Source organism: Zalophus californianus, chromosome 13 (genome assembly GCF_009762305.2).
Source record: "Zalophus californianus isolate mZalCal1 chromosome 13, mZalCal1.pri.v2, whole genome shotgun sequence".
Lineage (NCBI taxonomy): Eukaryota > Metazoa > Chordata > Mammalia > Carnivora > Otariidae > Zalophus > Zalophus californianus.
In genome coordinates, this window is record NC_045607.1 from 77483309 (window position 1) to 77503291 (window position 19983).

General features: G+C 39.6%; 1 protein-coding gene across 5 annotated transcripts in view; it reads right to left on the minus strand.

The window, feature by feature from the left end:
- PCSK5 (proprotein convertase subtilisin/kexin type 5) overlaps positions 1 to 19983 on the minus strand; it is a 470351-nt gene that overhangs the window by 98840 nt on the left and 351528 nt on the right. For all 5 annotated transcript variants that reach the window (XM_027616047.2, XM_027616046.2, XM_027616045.2 and 2 more), the window contains exons 22-23: positions 18496 to 18632; positions 12814 to 13020 (exon numbers count right to left, since the gene is read on the minus strand). In XM_027616047.2, coding sequence (XP_027471848.2) covers positions 12814 to 13020; positions 18496 to 18632 — 344 coding nt within the window. The remainder of the gene's footprint in view (positions 1 to 12813; positions 13021 to 18495; positions 18633 to 19983) is intronic.

Below are 19983 nucleotides of genomic sequence, written 5' to 3' on the forward strand. Positions count from 1 at the left end.
CAGTTTGTTTCTCAGAGTCAATAGTCTCTCATGGTTCATCTCTCCCTCCGATTCCCCCCCCCCCATTTTTCCCTTCCTTCTCCTAGTGTCCTCCGTGCTATTCCTGATGTTCCACAAATAAGTGAAACTAGATGATCATTGACTTTCTCTGCTTGACTTATTTCACTTAGCATCATCTCCTCCAGTCCCATCCATGTGGATGTAGAAGTTGGGTATTCGTCCTTTCTGATGGCTGAGTAATATTCCATTGTATATATGGACCACATCTTCTTTATCCATTCATCTGCTGAAGGGCATCTTGGCTCTTCCCACAGTCTGGCTATTGTGGACATTGCTGCTATGAACATTGGGGTGCATATGGCCCTTCTTTTCACTATATCTGTGTCTTTGGGATAAATGCCCAGGAGTGCAATTGCTGGGTCATAGGGTAGCTCTAATTTTAATTTTCTGAGGCACCTCCACACTGTTTTCCAAAGTGGCTGTACCAACTTGCATTCCCACCAACAGTGTAAGAGGGTTCCCCTTTTTCGACAACCTCTCCAACATTTGTTGTTTCTTGCCTTGTCAATTTTTGCCATTCTGACTGGTGTAAGGTGGTATCTCACTGTGGTTTTGATTTGAATTTCCCTGATGGCTAATGACAATGAACATTTTTTCATGTGTCTGTTAGCCATTTGTATGTCTTCTTTTGAGAAGTGTCTGTTCATGTCTTCTGCCCATTTTTTGAATTGATTATTTGTTTTGGGGTGTTGAGTTTGAGAAGTTCTTTATAGATCTTGGATATCAGCCCTTTGTCTGTAGTGTCATTTGCAAATATTTTCTCCCATTCTGTGGGTTGCCTCTTCATTTTGTTCACTGTTTCCTTTGCTGTGCAGAAGCTTTTTATCTTGATGAAGTCCCAAAAGTTCATTTTTGCTTTTGTTTCACTTGCCTTTGGAGATGTATCTTGAAAGAAGTTGCTGTGGCTGATGTTGAAGAGGTTACTGCCTATGTTCCCTTCTAGGGTTTTGATGGATTCCTGTCTCACATTGAGGTCTTTCATCCATTTTGAGTTTATCTTTGTGTATGGTGTTAGAGAATGGTTGAGTTTCATTCTTCTGTATATAGCTGTCCAATTTTCCCAGCACCATTTATTGAAGAGGCTTTTTTTCCATTGCATAGTTTTTCCTGCTTTGTCGAAGATTATTTGACCATAGAGTTGAGGGTCCATATCTGGGCTCTCTCTTTGTTCCATTGGTCTATATGTCTGTTTTTGTGCCAGTACCATGCTGTCTTGGTGATCACGGCTTTGTAATATAGGTTGAAATCAGGCAGCGTGATGCCCCCAGCTTTGTTTTTCTTTTTCAACATTCCCTTGGTGATTCGGGGTCTTTTCTGATTCCATACCAATTTTAGGATTGTTTGTTCCAGCAATTTGAAAAATGTCATTGGAATTTTGATTGGGATGGCGTTGAAGGCATAGATTGCTCTGGGTAGCATAGACATTTTAACAATGTTTATTCTTCCGATCCATGAGCATGGAATGCTTTTCCATCTTTTTGTGTCTTCTTCAGTTTCTTTCATGAGTGTTCTGTAGTTCCTAGAGTATAGATCCTTCACCTCTTTGGTTAGGTTTATTCCGAGGTATCTTATGGTTTTTGGTGCTATTGTAAAAGGAATCATTTCTCTAATTTCTCTTTCTACAGTTGCATTGTTAGTGTATAAGAATTCAACTGATTTCTGTGCATTGATTTTGTATTCTGCCACATTACTGAATTGCTGTATGAGTTCTAGTAATTTGGGGGTGGAGTCTTTTGGATTTTCCACATAAAGTATCATGTCATCTGCAAAGAGAGAGTTTGACTTCTTCTTTGCCAATTTGAATACCTTTCATTTCTTTTTGTTGTCTGATTGCTGTTGCCAGGACTTCTAGTACTATGTTGAACAATAGTGGCATGGGTGGGCATCCTTGACATGTTCCTGATCATAAGATAAAGACTTTCAGCTTTTCCCCACTGAGGATGATATTCACTGTGAGTTTTTCATAGATGGATTTTATGAAATTGAGGAATGTTCCCTCTATCCCTATACTCTGAAGAGTTTAATCAGGAAAGGATGCTGTATTTTGTTAAATGCTTTTTCTGCATCAATTGAGAGGACCATGTGGTTCTTCTCTCTCCTCCCATCAATGTGTTCTATCACATTGATTGATTTGCCAATGTTGAACCACCCTTGCATCCTGGGGATAAATCCCACTTGGTCGTGGTGGATGATCCTTTTAATGTATTGTTGGATCCTATTAGGTAGGATTTTGTTGAGAATTTTGGAATCCATATTCATCAGGGATATCGGTCTGAAATTCTCCTTTTTGATGGGGTCTTTGCCTGGTTTGGGGATTAGGGTAATGCTGGCCTCAGAGAATGAGTCTGGAAACTTTCCTTCTGTTTCTATTTTTTGAAACAGCTTCAGGAGAATAGGTATTATTTCTTCTTTGAATGTTTGGTGAATTCCCCAGGGAATCCATCAGGCCCTGGACTCTTGCTTTTTGGGAGGTTTTTTGATCACTGCTTCAATCTTCTTACTGGTTATTGGCCTATTCAGGTTGTCAATTTCTTCCTGTTTCAGTCTTCGTAGTTTATAGGTTTCCAGGAAGGCATCCATTTCTTCCAGGTTGCTTAATTTATTGGCATATTGTTGTTGATAATAATGTCTAATAATTGTTTCTATTTCCTTGGTGTTAGTCGTGATCTCTCCCCTTCCATTCATAATTTTATTAATTTGGGTCCTTTCTCTTTTCTTTTGGATAAGTCTGGCCAGTGGTTTATCGATCTTATTAATTCTTTCAAAGAACCAACTTCTAGTTTTACTGATCTGATCTACTGTGTTTCTGGTTTCTAATTCATTGATCTCTGCTCTAATCTTAATTATTTCTCTTCTAATGCATGGCTTACGCATCGTTTGTTGCTTTTTCTCTAGTTCTTTAAGGTGTAAAGTTAGTTGGTGAATTCGGGATTTTTCTGTTTTTTTTGAGTGAGGCTTGGCTGGCTATGTATTTCCCCCTTAGGACCGCCTTTGTAGTATCCTATAGGTTTTGGATCGATGTGTTTTCATTCTCATTAGTTTCCATGAATTGTTTAAGTTATTTGATTTCCTGGTTGACCCAAACATTCTTGAGCAGAGTGGTCTTTAGCTTCCAAGTGTTTGAATTTCTTCCAGATTTTTTCTTGTGATTGAGTTCCAGCTTTAAAGCATTATGGTCTGAGAATATGCAGGGAATAATCTCAGTCTTTTGGTACTGGTTGAGAACTGATTTGTGACCCATTATGTGGTCTATTCTGGAGAAAGTTCTTTGTGTGCTCGAGAAGAATGAGTATTCTGTTTTTTTAGGGTGGAAAGTTCTGTATATATCTATGAGGTCCATCTGGTCCAGTGTGTCATTCAAAGCTCTTGTTTCTTTGTTGATTTTCTGCTTAGATGATCTGTCCATTGCTGAGAGTGGAGTATTGAGGTCTCCTACAATTAACGTATTATTATCAATATGACTCTTTATTTTGGTTAACAGCTGGCTTATGTAGTTGGCTGCTCCCATGTTGGGGCGTATATATTTATGATTGTTAGATCTTCTTGCTGGATAGACCCTTTAAGAATAATGTAGTGTCCTTCTGTGTCTCTAACTATAGTCTTTAGCTTAAAATCTAATTTGTCTGATACAAGAATTGCTATCCCAGCTTTCTTTTGAGGTCCGTTGGCATGGAAGATGGATCTCCATCCCTTCACTTTCAGTCTGGATGTATCTTTAGGTTCAGAATGAGTCTCTTGTAGACAGCGTATGGATGGGTCCTGTCTTTTTATCCAATCTGCAACCCTGTGCCATTTTATGGGGGCATTTAGGCCATTCATGTTGAGCGTGATTATTGAACACTATGAATTTATGGTCATCATGTTGCCTGTGGAGTCCTTGTTTCTATAGATTGTCCCCCTCTGTAAATTTCTGTTCTATATCACTCTTGGGGTCTTTCTCCTTTTATAGAACCCCCACCCCCCCACACTTAATATTTCTTGCAGGGTTGGCTTAGAGGTCACACATTCTTTCAGTTTCTGCCGGTCTTGGAAGCTCTGCATCTCTCCATCCATTCTAAATGACAGCCTTGCTGGATAAAGTATTCTTGGCTGCATGTTCTTCTCATTTAGTAACCTGAATATGTCTCGCCAGCACTGTCTGGCTTGCCACGTCTCTGTGGATAGGTCTGACATTATTCTGATGTTCCTCCCCCTGCACGTAAGGAATCTCTTCCCCCTAACTGCCCTTAAGATGGTTCCTTTGTTCTAAGATTTGCAAGTTTTACTATTACATGCCGGAGCGTTGGTCTGTTTTCCTTGATCTTGGGAGGGGCCTTACCTGCTTCTAGGACACAAATGTTCGTTTCATTCCCCAGATTAGGGAAGTTCTCAGCTATGATTTGCTTAAATATATCTTCTAGTCCTCTCTCTCTCTCTCTCCACCCCCTCAGGGATCCCAATAATTCTGACATTGGAAGATTTCATGCATCACTTATTTCTCTAATTCTGTTTTCATGGGTTTTGAGCTGTTTTTCCCAAGCCTCCTCTTTTTCCTTCTTTTTTTATCAATTAGTCTTCTAGATCACTAATTCGTTCTTCTGCCTCACTTACTCTAGCCGTTAGAGTATCTAGATTAGATTGGATCTCACTGATAGCATTTTTAAGTTCTGCCAGTTCAGCTTTCATTTCTGCTCTTAGAGACTCTATGTTGCCATTAATCGATTTCTCCATTCTAGCTATCGTCTTCATAACTGTTACCCTGAAGTCCAGTTCCGACATCTTGGTTATATCTGAATCCATTTGTAAATCTGTGGTATAAGTCATAATCTCTGAGTCTTTCCTATTTTGGGGGTTCCTTCTTCTAGTCATTCTGTTGACGGGTGGCTGAGGGAATATACAGAGTCCAAATTATTGACCACAATCCAAACAAGATGAACCTGTTTTATAGGGACCTTAGGGTTGCTGGCTTCTTGTTCTCCCAGCCTGTCTTCTGAGGGAGGGGCCTGCCATGCTGTTACTGCCCAACCCTGTTTGGGCAGAGTTGCCCTGCCCCCCCGGGGGGGGTGGGCTCAGTGAAAACTCTTTTTTTGGGGCTTTTGTTCTCTGGCAGCTTTCCCTGGAGTCCCTTCAGAGCAGAAGAGACCGCTTCTAACCCTCTGCATCAGAGCAGCGAGATCGCAGTCTGTTCTTCAGTGAGCTCTCCAGGCCACACTATCTCCGTTGCTGTCTGGGCTGCTATAAACTACAGTGTCCTGGGTTGTGCGCCCCTCAGCAGAGCTCTCAGTCCTCATCTCCAGGTCGGGGAACAATCTGCCCTTTGTGCTTCTAAAGCTGCCAGCCGCCCTCAGTTCGCACGCCTGGTCCCACTGCTCCAGGTTTCATTCCAGGGGGCTGCCCTAAAGTCCTTTCCCCATCGCCACTGGTCTGCGAGTCTGTGCTCTGTCCCCAGCATGGGAGAATTTTGCGCTCCTGTGTTATTTCACCTTCCCAGCGCCAGCGCTTATGGCAGCTCCTTCCCCCTTCTGTTTATCTTTGGATATGTGCCCACGGGAGTGGAATCACGGCTCCCAGCTTCATAACCAACCACCTGTGATATTCTCTTTGTAGAGATCCAGATATATCTTCTTATATCTCTGGCTGATTTCGTGGGTGTTCAGAGTGGTCTGGTAGATATCCAGCTCAATTCCAGGGACTGGTTGGAAAAATCCCCTACTCCTTTGCCATCTTTTCCCAACTCCATATAAAACATTTAGATTGGTTGAAATCCAAAACACTTGATAACACAAATTGCTGGCAAGGATATGAAGCAACAGGAATTCTCATTCATTGCTTAGTTATAAAAGGATGTGGGAGGGGCACCTGGGTGGCTCAGTCAGTTAAGTGTTGGACTCGATTTCAGCTCAGGTCATGATCTCACGGGTTTGGTGAGATGAAGCCCTGTGATGGTCTCCATGTTGATTGTGGAGCCTGCTTGAGATTCTCTCCCTCCCTCTCCCTCTGCCCCTCTCCCCTCCTCTGGTCATGTCCTCTTGTTCTCTCAATCTCTCTCTCCAGAAAGGAGCAAGGAGTGTCCATGCGCCCTCCAGGCACACCACTCTCCCAACACTGCCAGTGTGTTCACCAACCCGGAAGCTCCTAGTTCTTTATTTTTAATTTGGATGCCTGTTATTTCTTTTCCTTGCCTAATTGCCCTAATTGCTAGGACTTCTTATACTATGTTGAAAAACAGTGGCAAGAGTGGGCATCCTTGTCTTTTTCCTGATCTTAGAGGAAAAGCTTTTAGCTTTTCACTGTTGAGTATGATGTTAGTTGTGGGTTTGTTATATATGGCCTTGATTATTTTTATTATGTTTATTATACCCACTTTGTTGAGAGTTTTTATCATAAATGTATGTTGAATTTTATTGAATGTTTTTCCTGCATCTATTGTGATGGTCATATGTTTTTATTGTTTATAAAAATGAAATTTGTTCTCCTTTTTGTAGTTTCTTTAGGTGTAATTTTTTTTATTATTGATTTAATCTCCTTACTAGTAATTTGTCTATTCAGATTTTCTATTTCTTCCTGATTTAGTCTTGGAAATTGTGTGTTCCTAAAAATTTATCCATTTATTCTAGGTTGTCCAATTTGTTGGTGTATAATTCTCTTAGTAGTCTCTTAGATCCTTTGTATTTTTATATTATCAATTGTAACTTCCGGTTCATTTCTGATTTTATTTATTTGAGCCTCCTGTCTTTTTTTCTTGGTGAATCTAGCTAAAGGTTTGTCAATTTTTTTTATCTTTACAAAGAACCAGCTCTTAATTTTATTGATCTTTTTTTATTGTCCTTTTAATCTCTATTTCATTTATATTTACTCTGATCTTTATTATTTTCTTTTCTTCTACTAACTTTGGCCTTTTTTCTTTTTTCCTAGTTCTTTTAGGTATAAGGTTAAATTATTTATTTGTGATTTTTCTTTCTTCTTGAAATAGGCCTGTATTGCTATGTACTTTCCTCTTAGGACAAATTTTGCTCTATCCCATAGATCTTAGTATGTCATATTTGTATTTTTGTTTGTCTCTAGTTTATTTGTATTTATTTTTAATTTTTTTAATTATAATTTTTTTTATTATGTTAGTCAACATCACTAGGTTTTTTTTTTTTTTTTTTTTTAATCCTTTGGTTTCTTTGATGACCCTTTGGTAGTTCAGTAGCATGTTGTTTAATCTCCATGTTTTTCTGGTTATTCCAGTTTTATTATGGTAATTTATTTCTAGTTTCATACCATTGTGGTCAAAGAAGCTGCTTGATATGAATTCAGTCTTCTTGAACTTATTGATACTTGTTTTGTGGCCTAACATATGATCTATCCTAGAAAATGTTCCATGTGTACTTGAGAAGAATATGTATTTTGCTGCTTTTGAATATATATATCTATTAAGTCCATCTGGTATAATGTGTTGTTTAAGGCTGATATTACCTTATTGATTTTCTGTAAGAATGATCTATCCATCGATATAAATGGGGGTGTTAAAGTCTTCTACAATTATTGTATTGCTTTCAATTTTTCCCTTTAGATCTGCTAATATCTGCTTGGTATGTTTTGGTGCTTCTATGTTGTACATATATATTTATAAATATTATATCTTTTAGCCATATTCATCTCTTTATCATTATGTAGCACCTTTCTTTACCATTTATTATAGTCTTTGTTTTTTTATTTTATTATGTTATGTTAATCACCATACATTACATCATTAGTTTTTTATGTAGTGTTCCATGTTTCATTGTTTGTGTATAACATCCAGTGCTCCATGCAGAACGTGCCCTCTTTAATACCCACCACCAGTCTAGCCCATCCCCCTACACCCTCCCTTCTAGAACCCTCAGTTTGTTTTTCAGAGTCCATAGTCTCTCATGGTTCGTCTCCCCCTCCAGTTTCCCCCCCTTTATTTTTCCCTTCCTACTATCTTCTTCTTTTTTTTAACATATACTGTATTATTTGTTTCAGAGGTACAGGTCTATGATTCAACAGTTTTACACAATTCACAGCACTCACCATAGCACATACCCTCCCCAATGTCTATCACCCAGCCACCCCATGCCTCCCACCCCCCACCACTCCAGCAACCCTCAGTTTGTTTCCTGAGATTAAGAATTCCTCATATCAGTGAGATCATATGATACATGTCTTTCTCTGATTGACTTATTTTGCTCAGCATAATACCTTCCAGCTCCATCCACGTTGTTGCAAATGGCAAGATTTCATTCCTTTTGATGGCTGCATAATATTCCATTGTGTGTGTGTATATATATATATATATATATATATACACACACACAACATCTTCTTTATCCATTCATCTGTTGATGGACATCTTGGCTCTTTCCACAGTTTGGCTATTGTGGACATTGCTACTGTAAACATCGTACAGTACGTACACGTACCCCTTCGGATCACTACATTTGTATCTTTGGGGTAAATACCCAGTAGTGCAGTTGCTGGGTTGTATGGTAGCTCTATTTTCAACTTTTTGAGGAACCTCCATACTGTTTTCCAGAGTGGCTACACCTGCTTGCATTCCCACCAACAGTGTTGGAGGGGTCCCCTTTCTCCGCATCCCCGCCAACATCTGTCATTTCCTGACTTGTTATTTTTAGCCATTCTGACGGGTGTGAGGTGGTCTCTCATTGAGGTTTTGATTTGGATGTCCCTGATGCCGAGCAATGTTGAGCACTTTTTCATGTGTCTGTTGGCCATTTGGATATCTTCTTTGGAAAAATGTCTGTTCATGTCTTCTGTCCATTTCTTGATTGGATTACTTGTTCTTTGGGTGTTGAGTTTGATAAGTTCTTTATAGATTTTGGATACTAGCCCTTTATCTGATATGTCATTTACAAATATCTTCTCCCATTATGTCGGTTGTCTTTTGGTTTTGTGGACTGTTTCTTTTGCTGTGCAAAAGCTTTTTATCTTGATGAAGTCCCAATAGTTCATTTTTGCCCTTGCTTCCCTTGCCTTTGGTGACATTTCTAGGAAGAAGTTGCTGCGGCTGAGGTCGAAGAGGTTGCTGCCTGTGTTCTCCTTTAGGATTTTGATGACTCCTGTCTCACGTTGAGGTCTTTCAACCATTTTGAGTCTATTTTTGGGTGTGGTGTAAGGAAATGGTCCAGTTTCATTGTTCTGCATGTGGCTGTCCAATTTTCCCAACACCATTTGTTGAAAAGACTGTCTTTTTTCCATTGGACATTCTTTCCTGCTTTGTTGAAGATTAGTTGACCATAGAGTTGAGGGTCCATTTCTGGGCTCTCTATTCTGTTCCATTGATCTATGTGTCTGTTTTTGTGCCAGTACCATACTGTCTTGATGATGACAGCTTTGTAATAGAGCTGGAAGTCCGGAATTGTGCTGCCACCAGCTTTGCTTCTCTTTTTCAACATACCTCTGGCTATTCGGGGTCTCTTCTGGTTCCATACAGTTTTCAGGATTATTTGTTCCATTTCTTTCAAAAAAGTTGATGGTATTTTGATAGGGATTGCATTGAATGTGTAGATTGCTTTAGGTAGCATTGACATCTTCACAATATTTGTTCTTCCAATGCATGAGCATGGGACGTTTTTCCATTTCTTTGTGTCTTCCTCAATTTCTTTCCTGAGGATTTTATAGTTTTCTGAGTACAGATTCTTCGCCTCTTTGGTTAGATTTATTCTTAGGTATCTTACAGTTTTGGGTGCAATTGTAAATGGGATCGACTCCTTAATTTCTCTTTCTTCTGTCTTGGGCTGCAAGGTTGGTTCAACATCCACAAATCAATCTATGTGATACAATACATTAATAAAAGAACAAGAACCATATGATCCTCTCAATAGATGCAGAAAAAGCATTTGACAAAGTACAGCATCCTTTCTTGATCAAAACTCTTCAGAGTATAGGGATAGAGGGTACATACCTCAATATCATAAAAGCCATCTATGAAAAACCCACAGCGAATATCATTCTCAATGGGGAAAAACTGAGAGCTTTTCCCCTAAGGTCAGGAACGTGGCAGGGATGTCCACTGTCACCACTGCTATTTAACATAGTACTAGAAGTCCTAGCCACAGCAATCAGACAACAAAAAGAAATAAAAGGCATCTGAATCGGCAAAGAAGAAGTCAAACTCACTGTTTGCAGATGATATGATACTTTATGTGGAAAACCCAAAAGACTCCACCCCAAAACTGCTAGAACTCATACAGGAATTCAGTAAAGTGGCAGCATATAAAATCAATGCACACAAATCAGTGGATTTCCTATACACTATAGGCTTTGTTTTTAAAGTTTATTTTGTATGATATAAGTATAGCTACACCTGCTTTCTTTTCATTTCCATTTGCATGAAATTTTTTTTTTGTCCCTTCACATTCAGTCTGTGTGTGTCCTTATTTCTTAAGTGAGTCTCTTATAGACAGCATATAGATTTTTTTTTTTAATCCACTCAGCTACTCTGTCTTTTTGAATGGTGAGTTTAGTCCATTTATATATAAAGTAATTATTGATATGTATGTACTATTGTCATTTTGATAATTGTTTCCTGGCTTTTTTTGAAGTTCCTCTTGGTTCCTTTTTTCTCTCTCTTCCCTTGTGGTTTGATGGCTTTCTTTAGTGTTAGTTTTAGATTCCTTCCTCATTTTCTTTTGTATATTTACTATAAGTTTTTTTCTTTGTGGTTACCATGAGGTTCACATATAATATCCCATGTATATAAGAGGTTTTTTTTTTTATGTTGATAACAACTTAATTTTGGACACATTCCAAAGCTCCTCATTCTATTATTTTGATGACACATATTACATCTTTTAATTTTATGCATCCTTAATTATTTTAATTTTAATTAATTTTACTATTTTTGCCTTTGACCTTAACCTTGCTTTGTAAATGATGGATTCACTACCTTTACTATATATTTGCCTTTTCCAGTAAAATTAATACTTTCATATCTTTTCACATTATTAGTGTCTTTTCTTTTCAGTTTAGAGAAATCTCCTTAACATTTCCTCTAAAGCTGTTTTAGTGGTGATCTCCTCTAGCCTTCGCTTATCTGGAAAACTCCTAACCTCTCCTTCATTCTGAATGATAACCTTTGCAAGTAGACAATTCTTGATTGGAAATTTTTTTGCTTTCAGCACTTTGAATCATGCCACTCCCTTCTGGCCTGGATAGAGTTTCTGCTGCAAAATTTGTTAATAGGCTTATGAGTTTTTCCTGTACATTAAATAAATTGTTTTTCTATACCTCTTTTTAGATTCTCTCTTTATCTTTAACTTTTACCATTTTAATTATATATCTTGGTGTGGTTCTGTTTGGGTTCCTCTTATTTGGAATTCTCTGGGATTCCCGGGCCTAGATATCTGTTTCCCCCCCCCCCCCCCCCCAGATTAGAGAAGTTTTTAGCCCTTATTTCTTTGGATATTTTTTCTGTGTCTTGATGTGCCTTCTCTCTTTTTAAAAAAGATTTTATTTATTTTAGAGAGAGAGAGAGTGCAAGTGAGTGGAGGGGGGGAGAAGCAGAGGGGGAGGGAGAAGAAGAGGGAGAGAGAATCTGAAGCAGACTCCACACTCAGCACAGAGCCTGATGTGGGACTTGATCTCACGGCTGTGAGATCATGACCTGAGCCAAAACTAAGAGTTGGATGCTTAATGGACTGAGTCACCCAGGTTCCCCTTGATGTGTTTCTTGTATCTTTTGTTGTAGAGGTGCAGTTTATCCAGTTCTCAGGTCCATTTTGGAGGAAAATTATTCTGCATGTAGCTATAAAATTATCATATCTGTAGAAGGAGATGAGTTTAGAGTCTTTTTATATCTCCACCCTGAATCCCCCTTTTTATCTCTTTCCATTAATTTAACAGATTGTATCAGCTTGATTGGTACAAATAGAACAAGTTGGACTCTGTGCCACACAACTAGCTTTGACTTCAAGCTGGTAGATTTCATTTATTAAAAAAATGAGTTCTACTTCTGGGAATATGGAATTGGGTATATAAATGAACAGACTCCGTCTTTTTAAATCTGCTTTCCTAAATTATTTTTTTTTAAGTTTTAAATCCTATACTACATCAGTAAACATAAAGCAGAAAAAGGAATGAGTGTCTTAATTATTCTAGAAACATCTTGGAACTCTTTTTAGCACCAGACCAGGCATAATTCTTATACAGAGCAGAGACAGTCTGTAGCATTCTTACATGGAAAAGAACAAAAACCGTGAGTCCTGTTTTTTAATCTCCTTCTTCCCATGTAAGATAAGGAATTGGGCACTAGCAATAACACATATGATTTGCAAAACATTTAATATTTTCAAGTAGCTTTAGGTAAGCGTTTTCTCATTGCAGCAGCTTGGTGCAATGCTCACCCTTTCACCCATGAAGGAAAAAAGGCATAGAGAAATTAGACTGATTTTGCACAGGGTCTCATAACTAGTAATAACTTGGGAGGGAGAAAATTGTTGGTCAGGACCTTCAGGTTCTAATTTGATTTTCTCTCCATTTACCCTGCCCACAAACCCTTGATTAATATCAATTTCTCTGTGATTAGCTATATTCCTATGTCTCTGGAATGTGTCTGAAGAGACCCAGAGAAAGGTGTGTGGAGGAAGAGAGGAGGAGACATCACTGTCCCCACAGGACATGCAGTCACACAAAGTCATCCCAGGTGCCAACATTAAAGCCAGGAGGTCAATTCAAATCTTGGAGCCATCCAGGCGTAGCTCCTCATGCTACCTCCTGATATAAGACAGTGGCCCAGAGCAGCCTTACCTTGTCCACACTCCAACTTCTGGCAGGTATGGTTGGTGGGCACTATGAAGTAGCCACCCATGCATCGTGTACAGATGTGTGCGCTGTGGCAAAGCTCACAGTTGTCTGAGCAGGGCAGGCAGGTGTGCCCCTCGGCAGGGTAGTGGCTTGCTGGGCAGCTCTCCCAACACTCCCCCTGATATAGGAAGCGCTCCTGGCCATGCTTATCTGAACAGATGGAGGGGTAACAAAAAGAAGGAAAATGTACAAAATTAACTGTGAAGCTAATATAACCTAAGATTTTTTTTTTTTTAAAGATGTAAGTATTTTGGCGGCTAGGGGACCAGGAGTATAAGAATGTATTTAATGAAAATTACAATATCTATATACTTATAGTTGAAAAGTTTTCATTGTAGGGAATAATTTTTGAATATTTTGTATATTTGAGTGAGTAGGGACTACCATCTGTAATGTCACTGCAAAAGCAGAAATCACACTCTGTGAATAACTATAAGTCAGAAAGTGTTTAACTTTCCCAAGGGCTCTTTTTGGTATCTGTGAAAGCTCTCAGACTTGGGAGCTATAGAGGTCCTATAAGAACAAACAAATGCTTACTGATAGAGCCATTTTTGTAAGAGTGCAGACTTTTAGAATGATTTTGAATTCTGTTATCAAAATCACATGCTTGTATTAACTGTCCAAAAATCTGAATTTTTGCATTGTTGCCAACTCCTATGATGACAGCCTATTGAAGTGCTGTAGACCAAGCACACCTTTTTGACTCCTTAAATGGATTTTTGGAAGTCCTGAGCTTCTGTCAACATTGGAGTCTACTTGGAAAGAATTAGCAGTATGTCTAATGTGAGACTATGGGAATATGCTTTTGGAGGGGATAGAAAATTCGAACCAATTATACGTCACAATGAATGAGAAAGAATTATAATCAGTTTATATACACCTAAAACAAAATTAACAAAATGTGCCTAGAGGTCTCCTACCCTCACCCTACTGGAGTTTTTGTTTGTGCTGAGTATATTTAGGGCATCCATCTTCTCTGGATTAAGTCTCCCATATGCTCCTGCCTCTGCAGAACACCTGACCTGTGTTTCCCAAAATAACTGGGGCTAGTGTTCACTCATGATATACCACGTGAAGATCCAGAAGTGTTGACCTTCAAGGTGCAAGGTTGCTGAATCTGTGGATAAAGATATTGCTAACCCTGTGTTGCAAGGGCAGAATCTTAATATCAGTATACTAGATCGAACCACATGAAATTGCCAACATTCAAGTATTTTTGTGTCCAAATGATCCAACCTGATGTTTTGTCCTTAATTAAGTCCCTAGTTCAAATCCAATTTAAAAATCACACCCTTGGATTATGGGCTCTGAAGCTACCTCTTTTCTATTTGTGATTTCCAACTGGAAGTCTGCTGGTTCCCAAGGGACAAAGCCAATAAAGAGGATTTCCCTAGGGTGGTGTAAGAATGTGTCTGCACTCTCCAAGTTTGAATTGGATGAACATTATCCTTTAAGGGAAGGAGAGTGTTTGGGAGGATGTAATGTGCATTTGGTGATTCTACAGCTGCAGGTTGATATAGAGCACAAACCCCTGTTCTCGTGGAACATGGAATCTCGACACCACAAAAGGGTTAACCTTCCAAGCTCTGTTCTTCTCAGACACCTTATGAAAACCCTAGCAAACCCCATTTCCACCATAACTCATTCAGAAAAGATCCTATTTTTCAGAGGGCTGAACTTCTCAGATATAGGTAGGAAGATTTGAGAACAGTGAGAAGCTACTTTCTCCTCCATTCAGCAGTTGCTATCCACGCCCTATACCCTCCCACAACATCACCTCAGGATCCAGAGGCTTGGGACAGTCTGGGGTATATTGAGATCTAAATACATATTTATTGTATAAATGAATGAGTGGCTAAGTGCCTTAATATTGAGCAATATTCCCATTTTCCTAACATATCCACCTGGATCAACAATCTAAAAATAAAAATTAACAATGATGGGTTCCAATATCAGAGGAAATGTTCTCCAATCCCATTTGTATTGTTCAGACATGGCTTTATTATTTGAACCTCGTTGGGTATTATAATTTGAGTTTAAAAAACAGATTTAGATGGTCTTGGTATTTAAAATACATGGACCCTGTAAAGGAGTTGACTTAGATGCCTTGATCAAGGGCAGCTTTTCCTGCAGATTTGGTCCAGAATTACACCAAGATTGGCTCAAATTTCTAATAGCCTGGGTAGTATGGCAGCTCTGGGTAGTATTACCAGCTTTGGCTGGTAATTTGGATACCCCAGTGATTTAAATTATCATGCATAAATTTTTGGCTACTTGACCAGAGTCTCAGAATTTAAATTATTGTGACAATAAATAAGGGAAGCTTGTTCTAGTAGCAGAAGGGCTGATATTTTTGTAAGGTGCTAAACCTTTCATGTGATAATATGAGTCAAAGTGCAAGAAACTCTGAGAATGGCTTTCATTTATACCTAAGAGCAATTGGCTGTTTCCAGAGCATCTCTTGCAGCTAATTTCATTAGAAGAGAAGGTGGACTCATGTGAAGACAGCATGCCTTCAGGAAGAAAGAAAGGTTGAGGGTAGAAGACATGAAGGGAAAGGATTGCTGGAAATGATGAAAGAAAGGCTGAGGGGGTGCCTGGGTGGCTCAGTCGGTTAAGTGTCTGCCTTCAACTCAGGTCATGATCTGGGGTCCTGGGATTGAGCCCCGCAACACGCTCCCTGCTCAGTGGGGAGTCTTCTTCTCCCTCCCCTCTGCACCTCCCCCCCTGCTCATGCTCTCTCTCTCTCTCAAAGAAATAAAATCTTAAAAAAAATAAAGGCTGAGGGATTCTGAAAGTAAACTTTATAAAGTTTAGCTTCAACATTTTTCTTACTGTAGTTGTTGTGCGATTGGTCAAATTTAGCTTTGGGTTCAGTTTTGTAGAGGAAAATCCGGACAAGAGCTTAGAGGGAATCTTCACCAACAGGGCTAGAAATCTGTACTTTCAAAAGGATTCAAACCTAAATCTTAATAAAATTACAGTTAACCAAAGGTGAGATTTCTGTGAACTGATGGGAGATGCTTATGTGTGTATTTGGCACCCTGTAGTCAGAGGGTTTTCAGCCTTTTTTTTTTTTTTTTTAACGATTTTATTTAAGTATTTATTTGAGAGAGGAGCAGGGGGAGGAGCAGAGGGGGAGGGAGGAATGAGGAGAGAATCTCAAGAAGATTTGGTGCCCAACATGGAGCCTGTCACAGGGCTGAATCCCACAACCCCGAGATCATGACCTGAGCCAAAACCAAGAGTTAGAGGCCCAGCTGACTGAGCCACCCAAACACCCCTCAGTATTAAAGCCTGTTGCTATGGAACTGCCTCAGGTCAGGCATCCCTTGTCTTTAGCACTGTTTCATGTACTGGCCATGCTAATATATGCGCTAGGGGCCTTGTGCTCTTAATAGGGGGGAACCCTGCTAATCAGAGCTTGCTCAACAATGCCTTCTCTGGCAAGGCTTTTCTGCTCACTAGAGCTGAAAGTGATGTTTCCCCTCTGACTTGTGGTAGGATTCCTTCCTTCCTTTGGTCTTTAATATTTTCTTATTTTATAATACATGAGCACAAGTCCCTGTTAGGCTGTAAAGTCCTTGAAGGCAAGCATCATACAATCATTTATTGCATTTTCTATGGCAACTATGTGTAGTAACTTCTACATGTGAACTTTTGTTAAGATATGGAGTAAACATAGACTTTTAAACAAAAAATAGAGAAGAAATGTCAAAGCATCTTTTGTGTGGATTGGTCCAAGTAACTATAAGATGCTTAGAACATATTAGACATTTGTTCGGTATTCAAGCGAATCCTTAATTTTGGACTATGTATGAAGATTTAGTGTGTTTTAAGTGTGAAAGGGATTCTAGATGCTGTCTTGTCTATGCGCCACCTCCACCCCCATTCTTTTTTTTTTTTTTTTTTTTTTTTTACAAACAAGGAGAAACTTGAAAGAGGTGGAACTAGAACCCAGGTACCCTGATTGCTGGTACTGATATTCTTTCTACTGAACCATTCATTTATTCAGTTATACTGTGCGTGCTGATGCTCTACCAGTGCTCAAAGCTAGTGCTCAGGTAGAAACCATTCACTGCTCTTACAGGACATAGAGTCTTATGGACAAGACAGCTATCAAGTTTGAGGATGACTGTAAAGGGGTAAGTGGAGGCTCCAAGGATGCACATATGGAGAGGTCCCATCCCAGACAAGGAAATTGGGGCAGCCCTCATTGAGGAAATGATGTTGAAACTGAGACCTACAAATAAATAGAGGTCAGGCAGATAAGTGAGGAACATTTCCAGTGAAGTCTTTGAACAGCTAGAGAAATTCACATGCCCACAGGAGTAAGTAGGTACGAACAATAACAGTGGTAGTAGTCGTAGTCTAGAAGTAGTAAGGGTAGTATTTGATATTTATTGAGTACTTCTAATGTGCCCAGCCCTATTTAAGTGCTTTGTTATTTTATCTCATTTAACCTCATTTCATTGTCATAATCTTAAAAGTAGAAAACCATTATCACCATCCTTTAGACGAGGAAGGAAACAGAAAGGAGCAGGCTACAGAGAAAAATTGATATAGATCTACTTTGTTTACATAAGAAACAAAGAAATAATTTTAATTTACACAAAGAAATGTGTTCTCTCCCATTTTCCTGCAAATGCATGATACTCTCAATTTGTTCTTCATTTTTCTTGGTTATATTATGAGGAAGAATAAAGATAAATAATTCTCTTCCACCAGAAAAAAAACCATGTAAGCACGATGGCGGTGGTAACTGATGGCCTTGGGATCAGTGAGACGATAGGGAGTGGTGGGGACTGTGGAGAAACAAAGAGCAGCCTCTGATCTCCACTCAACCATCTGGGGAATGTAGGCCAAGTGGTGCCCAGTGTTGTGCTCCAAGTTTTCAAAAGAAACCAAAGCAAGCCAAAACAAAAACAAACAAACAAAAAAACCAAACCACCAAGGTTTTTCTTTGAAATTTCCCAATTTTAAAATTTGGCTGAAATGTTAAAAGGTCAAGTAAAATATGAATCTGGCCCACGTGAGGTCAAAGTGGGGAACAGACATATGAGGGGAAGTTGGGAAGGAGTCAAGGGTCAAACTGTAGAGGACCTTTGAGATCATGGAATATAATCCAATGACAGCAGAAACTTGAACTGTTAAACCTGAGACAAAAAGTAATATTTTTGTGTTGAAACAATTCCTTTGTTCCTACAGTAGGGCTCTGACAACTTCTAAATGGCATAGCTCAGGGCTGAGGAGATGTTGACACAGCCTCTATTTCAATATTTCTCTTGAAGACTGAATGTGTCACCCTTAACATCCTCGCTTTTCACTTTCACCTCAACAAATCTTAGCTTTCCTGACGGTCTCATGTCTGAATGACCTTTCTTTCTCCTTCTTTAGAAGGACATCTCTTAGCTTCTCTCTCATGTCCTTAGGGGCAGTGAGTCTACGCCTACAATAATGTGAATTCATTTCCTGACAAGAAGCAGAAACTTCAAGGTGATACACACTCTCCAATGAACAGCTGTCTAATATCTACCCCTTGTCCCCAGAGTTGAAGCTTCTGAGTCAAACCAGTGGGAGAACAGCTTTGCAGAAAGGAAGAAGAGAGCAGCCAGACTTCCTCACCTACTCCACAGGCAGTGCAGTTGGAAGGCTCATTTCCTTGGCATTCTTGGCAGGTGTAGTGGCATAGATGGCATTGGTTCTCAAATTCAAATTTCCCTGAGGGACATTTGAAAATGCAGCGGCCATTGTCAAAAGTCCTAGAGGAAGAGCAGATTTCAGCGTTTGAAAGGGTGACTTTCTGGAATGGCTCTAAGTATGAGAACATGTGGTGTTCATGTTTCAGTGCACACACTTGGTTTCATTGTTCCAGAAACAAGGGGGATGCCTGGGACTGATCATCTTAGAACATGTGGAATATTAGTCACGTACCCATCCTTGGCCCAAGGTTTGGACCCAACAGCAGGCATGCCAGAAACTGGCTCAGGATGCAATCCGGAGTCTGGTTCCAAATAGGCTAACCAGTGCCTGCAGGGATTAAACCCATAGTGTGGGCCCCAGCCAAACGCAGTCAACAGTCAGATGGAGGTCTTTAAATTTTCAAGACACTAACTAGGCCTCTGAATCCAGAGGCCTTGGAGAAATATTCTTCCTTTAGTTATCAACATATGCACACTTTACAAGGGAAATGTCAACATCAAGGGCTCTCAAAAGGGTAGAATAAAGCGCGGTCCTGGTGCTTACGTGCTACTTATAATCTTGGCCTATGTATATGGCAAGTAATCGATAAAAATGATTTTGAGTGTCATTTTTGCAAGCGTTTCCTGATTTCTAAAGTACCAACTTTTTTTCATCATGTTTGCGAACACCTACAAGGACACCACAGATGAGTTATCATGGGGCTTCTAAAACCTTTGATTTTATACACATAAAATACATATCATAATGTCACTGTTAATATTTTCATAGTCTTGCTTCTTTTCTTCCTTTGCAAAGTAATCCCAAGAGCAAACAGGATTAGGTAAATCGTATCCAAAAACTTCGCTTAGAAAAATACAAAAGATTTACCAAACGCAAGAGTCAGATAGGTGATGCGGTAATAAAGTGAGCTGTGGGGCTCCACCCCCAGAGTTTCTAATTCAGTGATTTTTGGGGGGAGAGAGCTGAGAATTTGTGTTTTTTATGTTCCTGGGTGAAGCACATGCTGCTGGTCTAGGGAACACATTTTGAGAGCTGCTATTCTGCCTTCTGCTCGCTGATAGTATGGATTACCATGGAATTTGCTAAATGAGTCCTAAGTTAACACAGGTGGTGTCAAACTGGGTCTGTTCAAGTTTCCTTATAGTAGTAGCTACTGTTCAGCTAACTGACCATGTAGCACACATGTACCCCCGATGGTATAAGGTTGGCTTCCTGGCCTGAGAGAGCAGAGGGCCTGTCAGCAAAGGTAGGGCTCCTTTCTCTCTCTACTAACTCTCTTTCCCCAAGCTGGACATCCCATGGAAGGTCAGGCGTAGGCCTGGGGTGCACTGGTGTGTCTAAATCCCACTGTTTCTACAGCTAGAGCCAGCCCTGAGCTGGGGATGGGCCATTTCAGTCACAGGGCTGTGC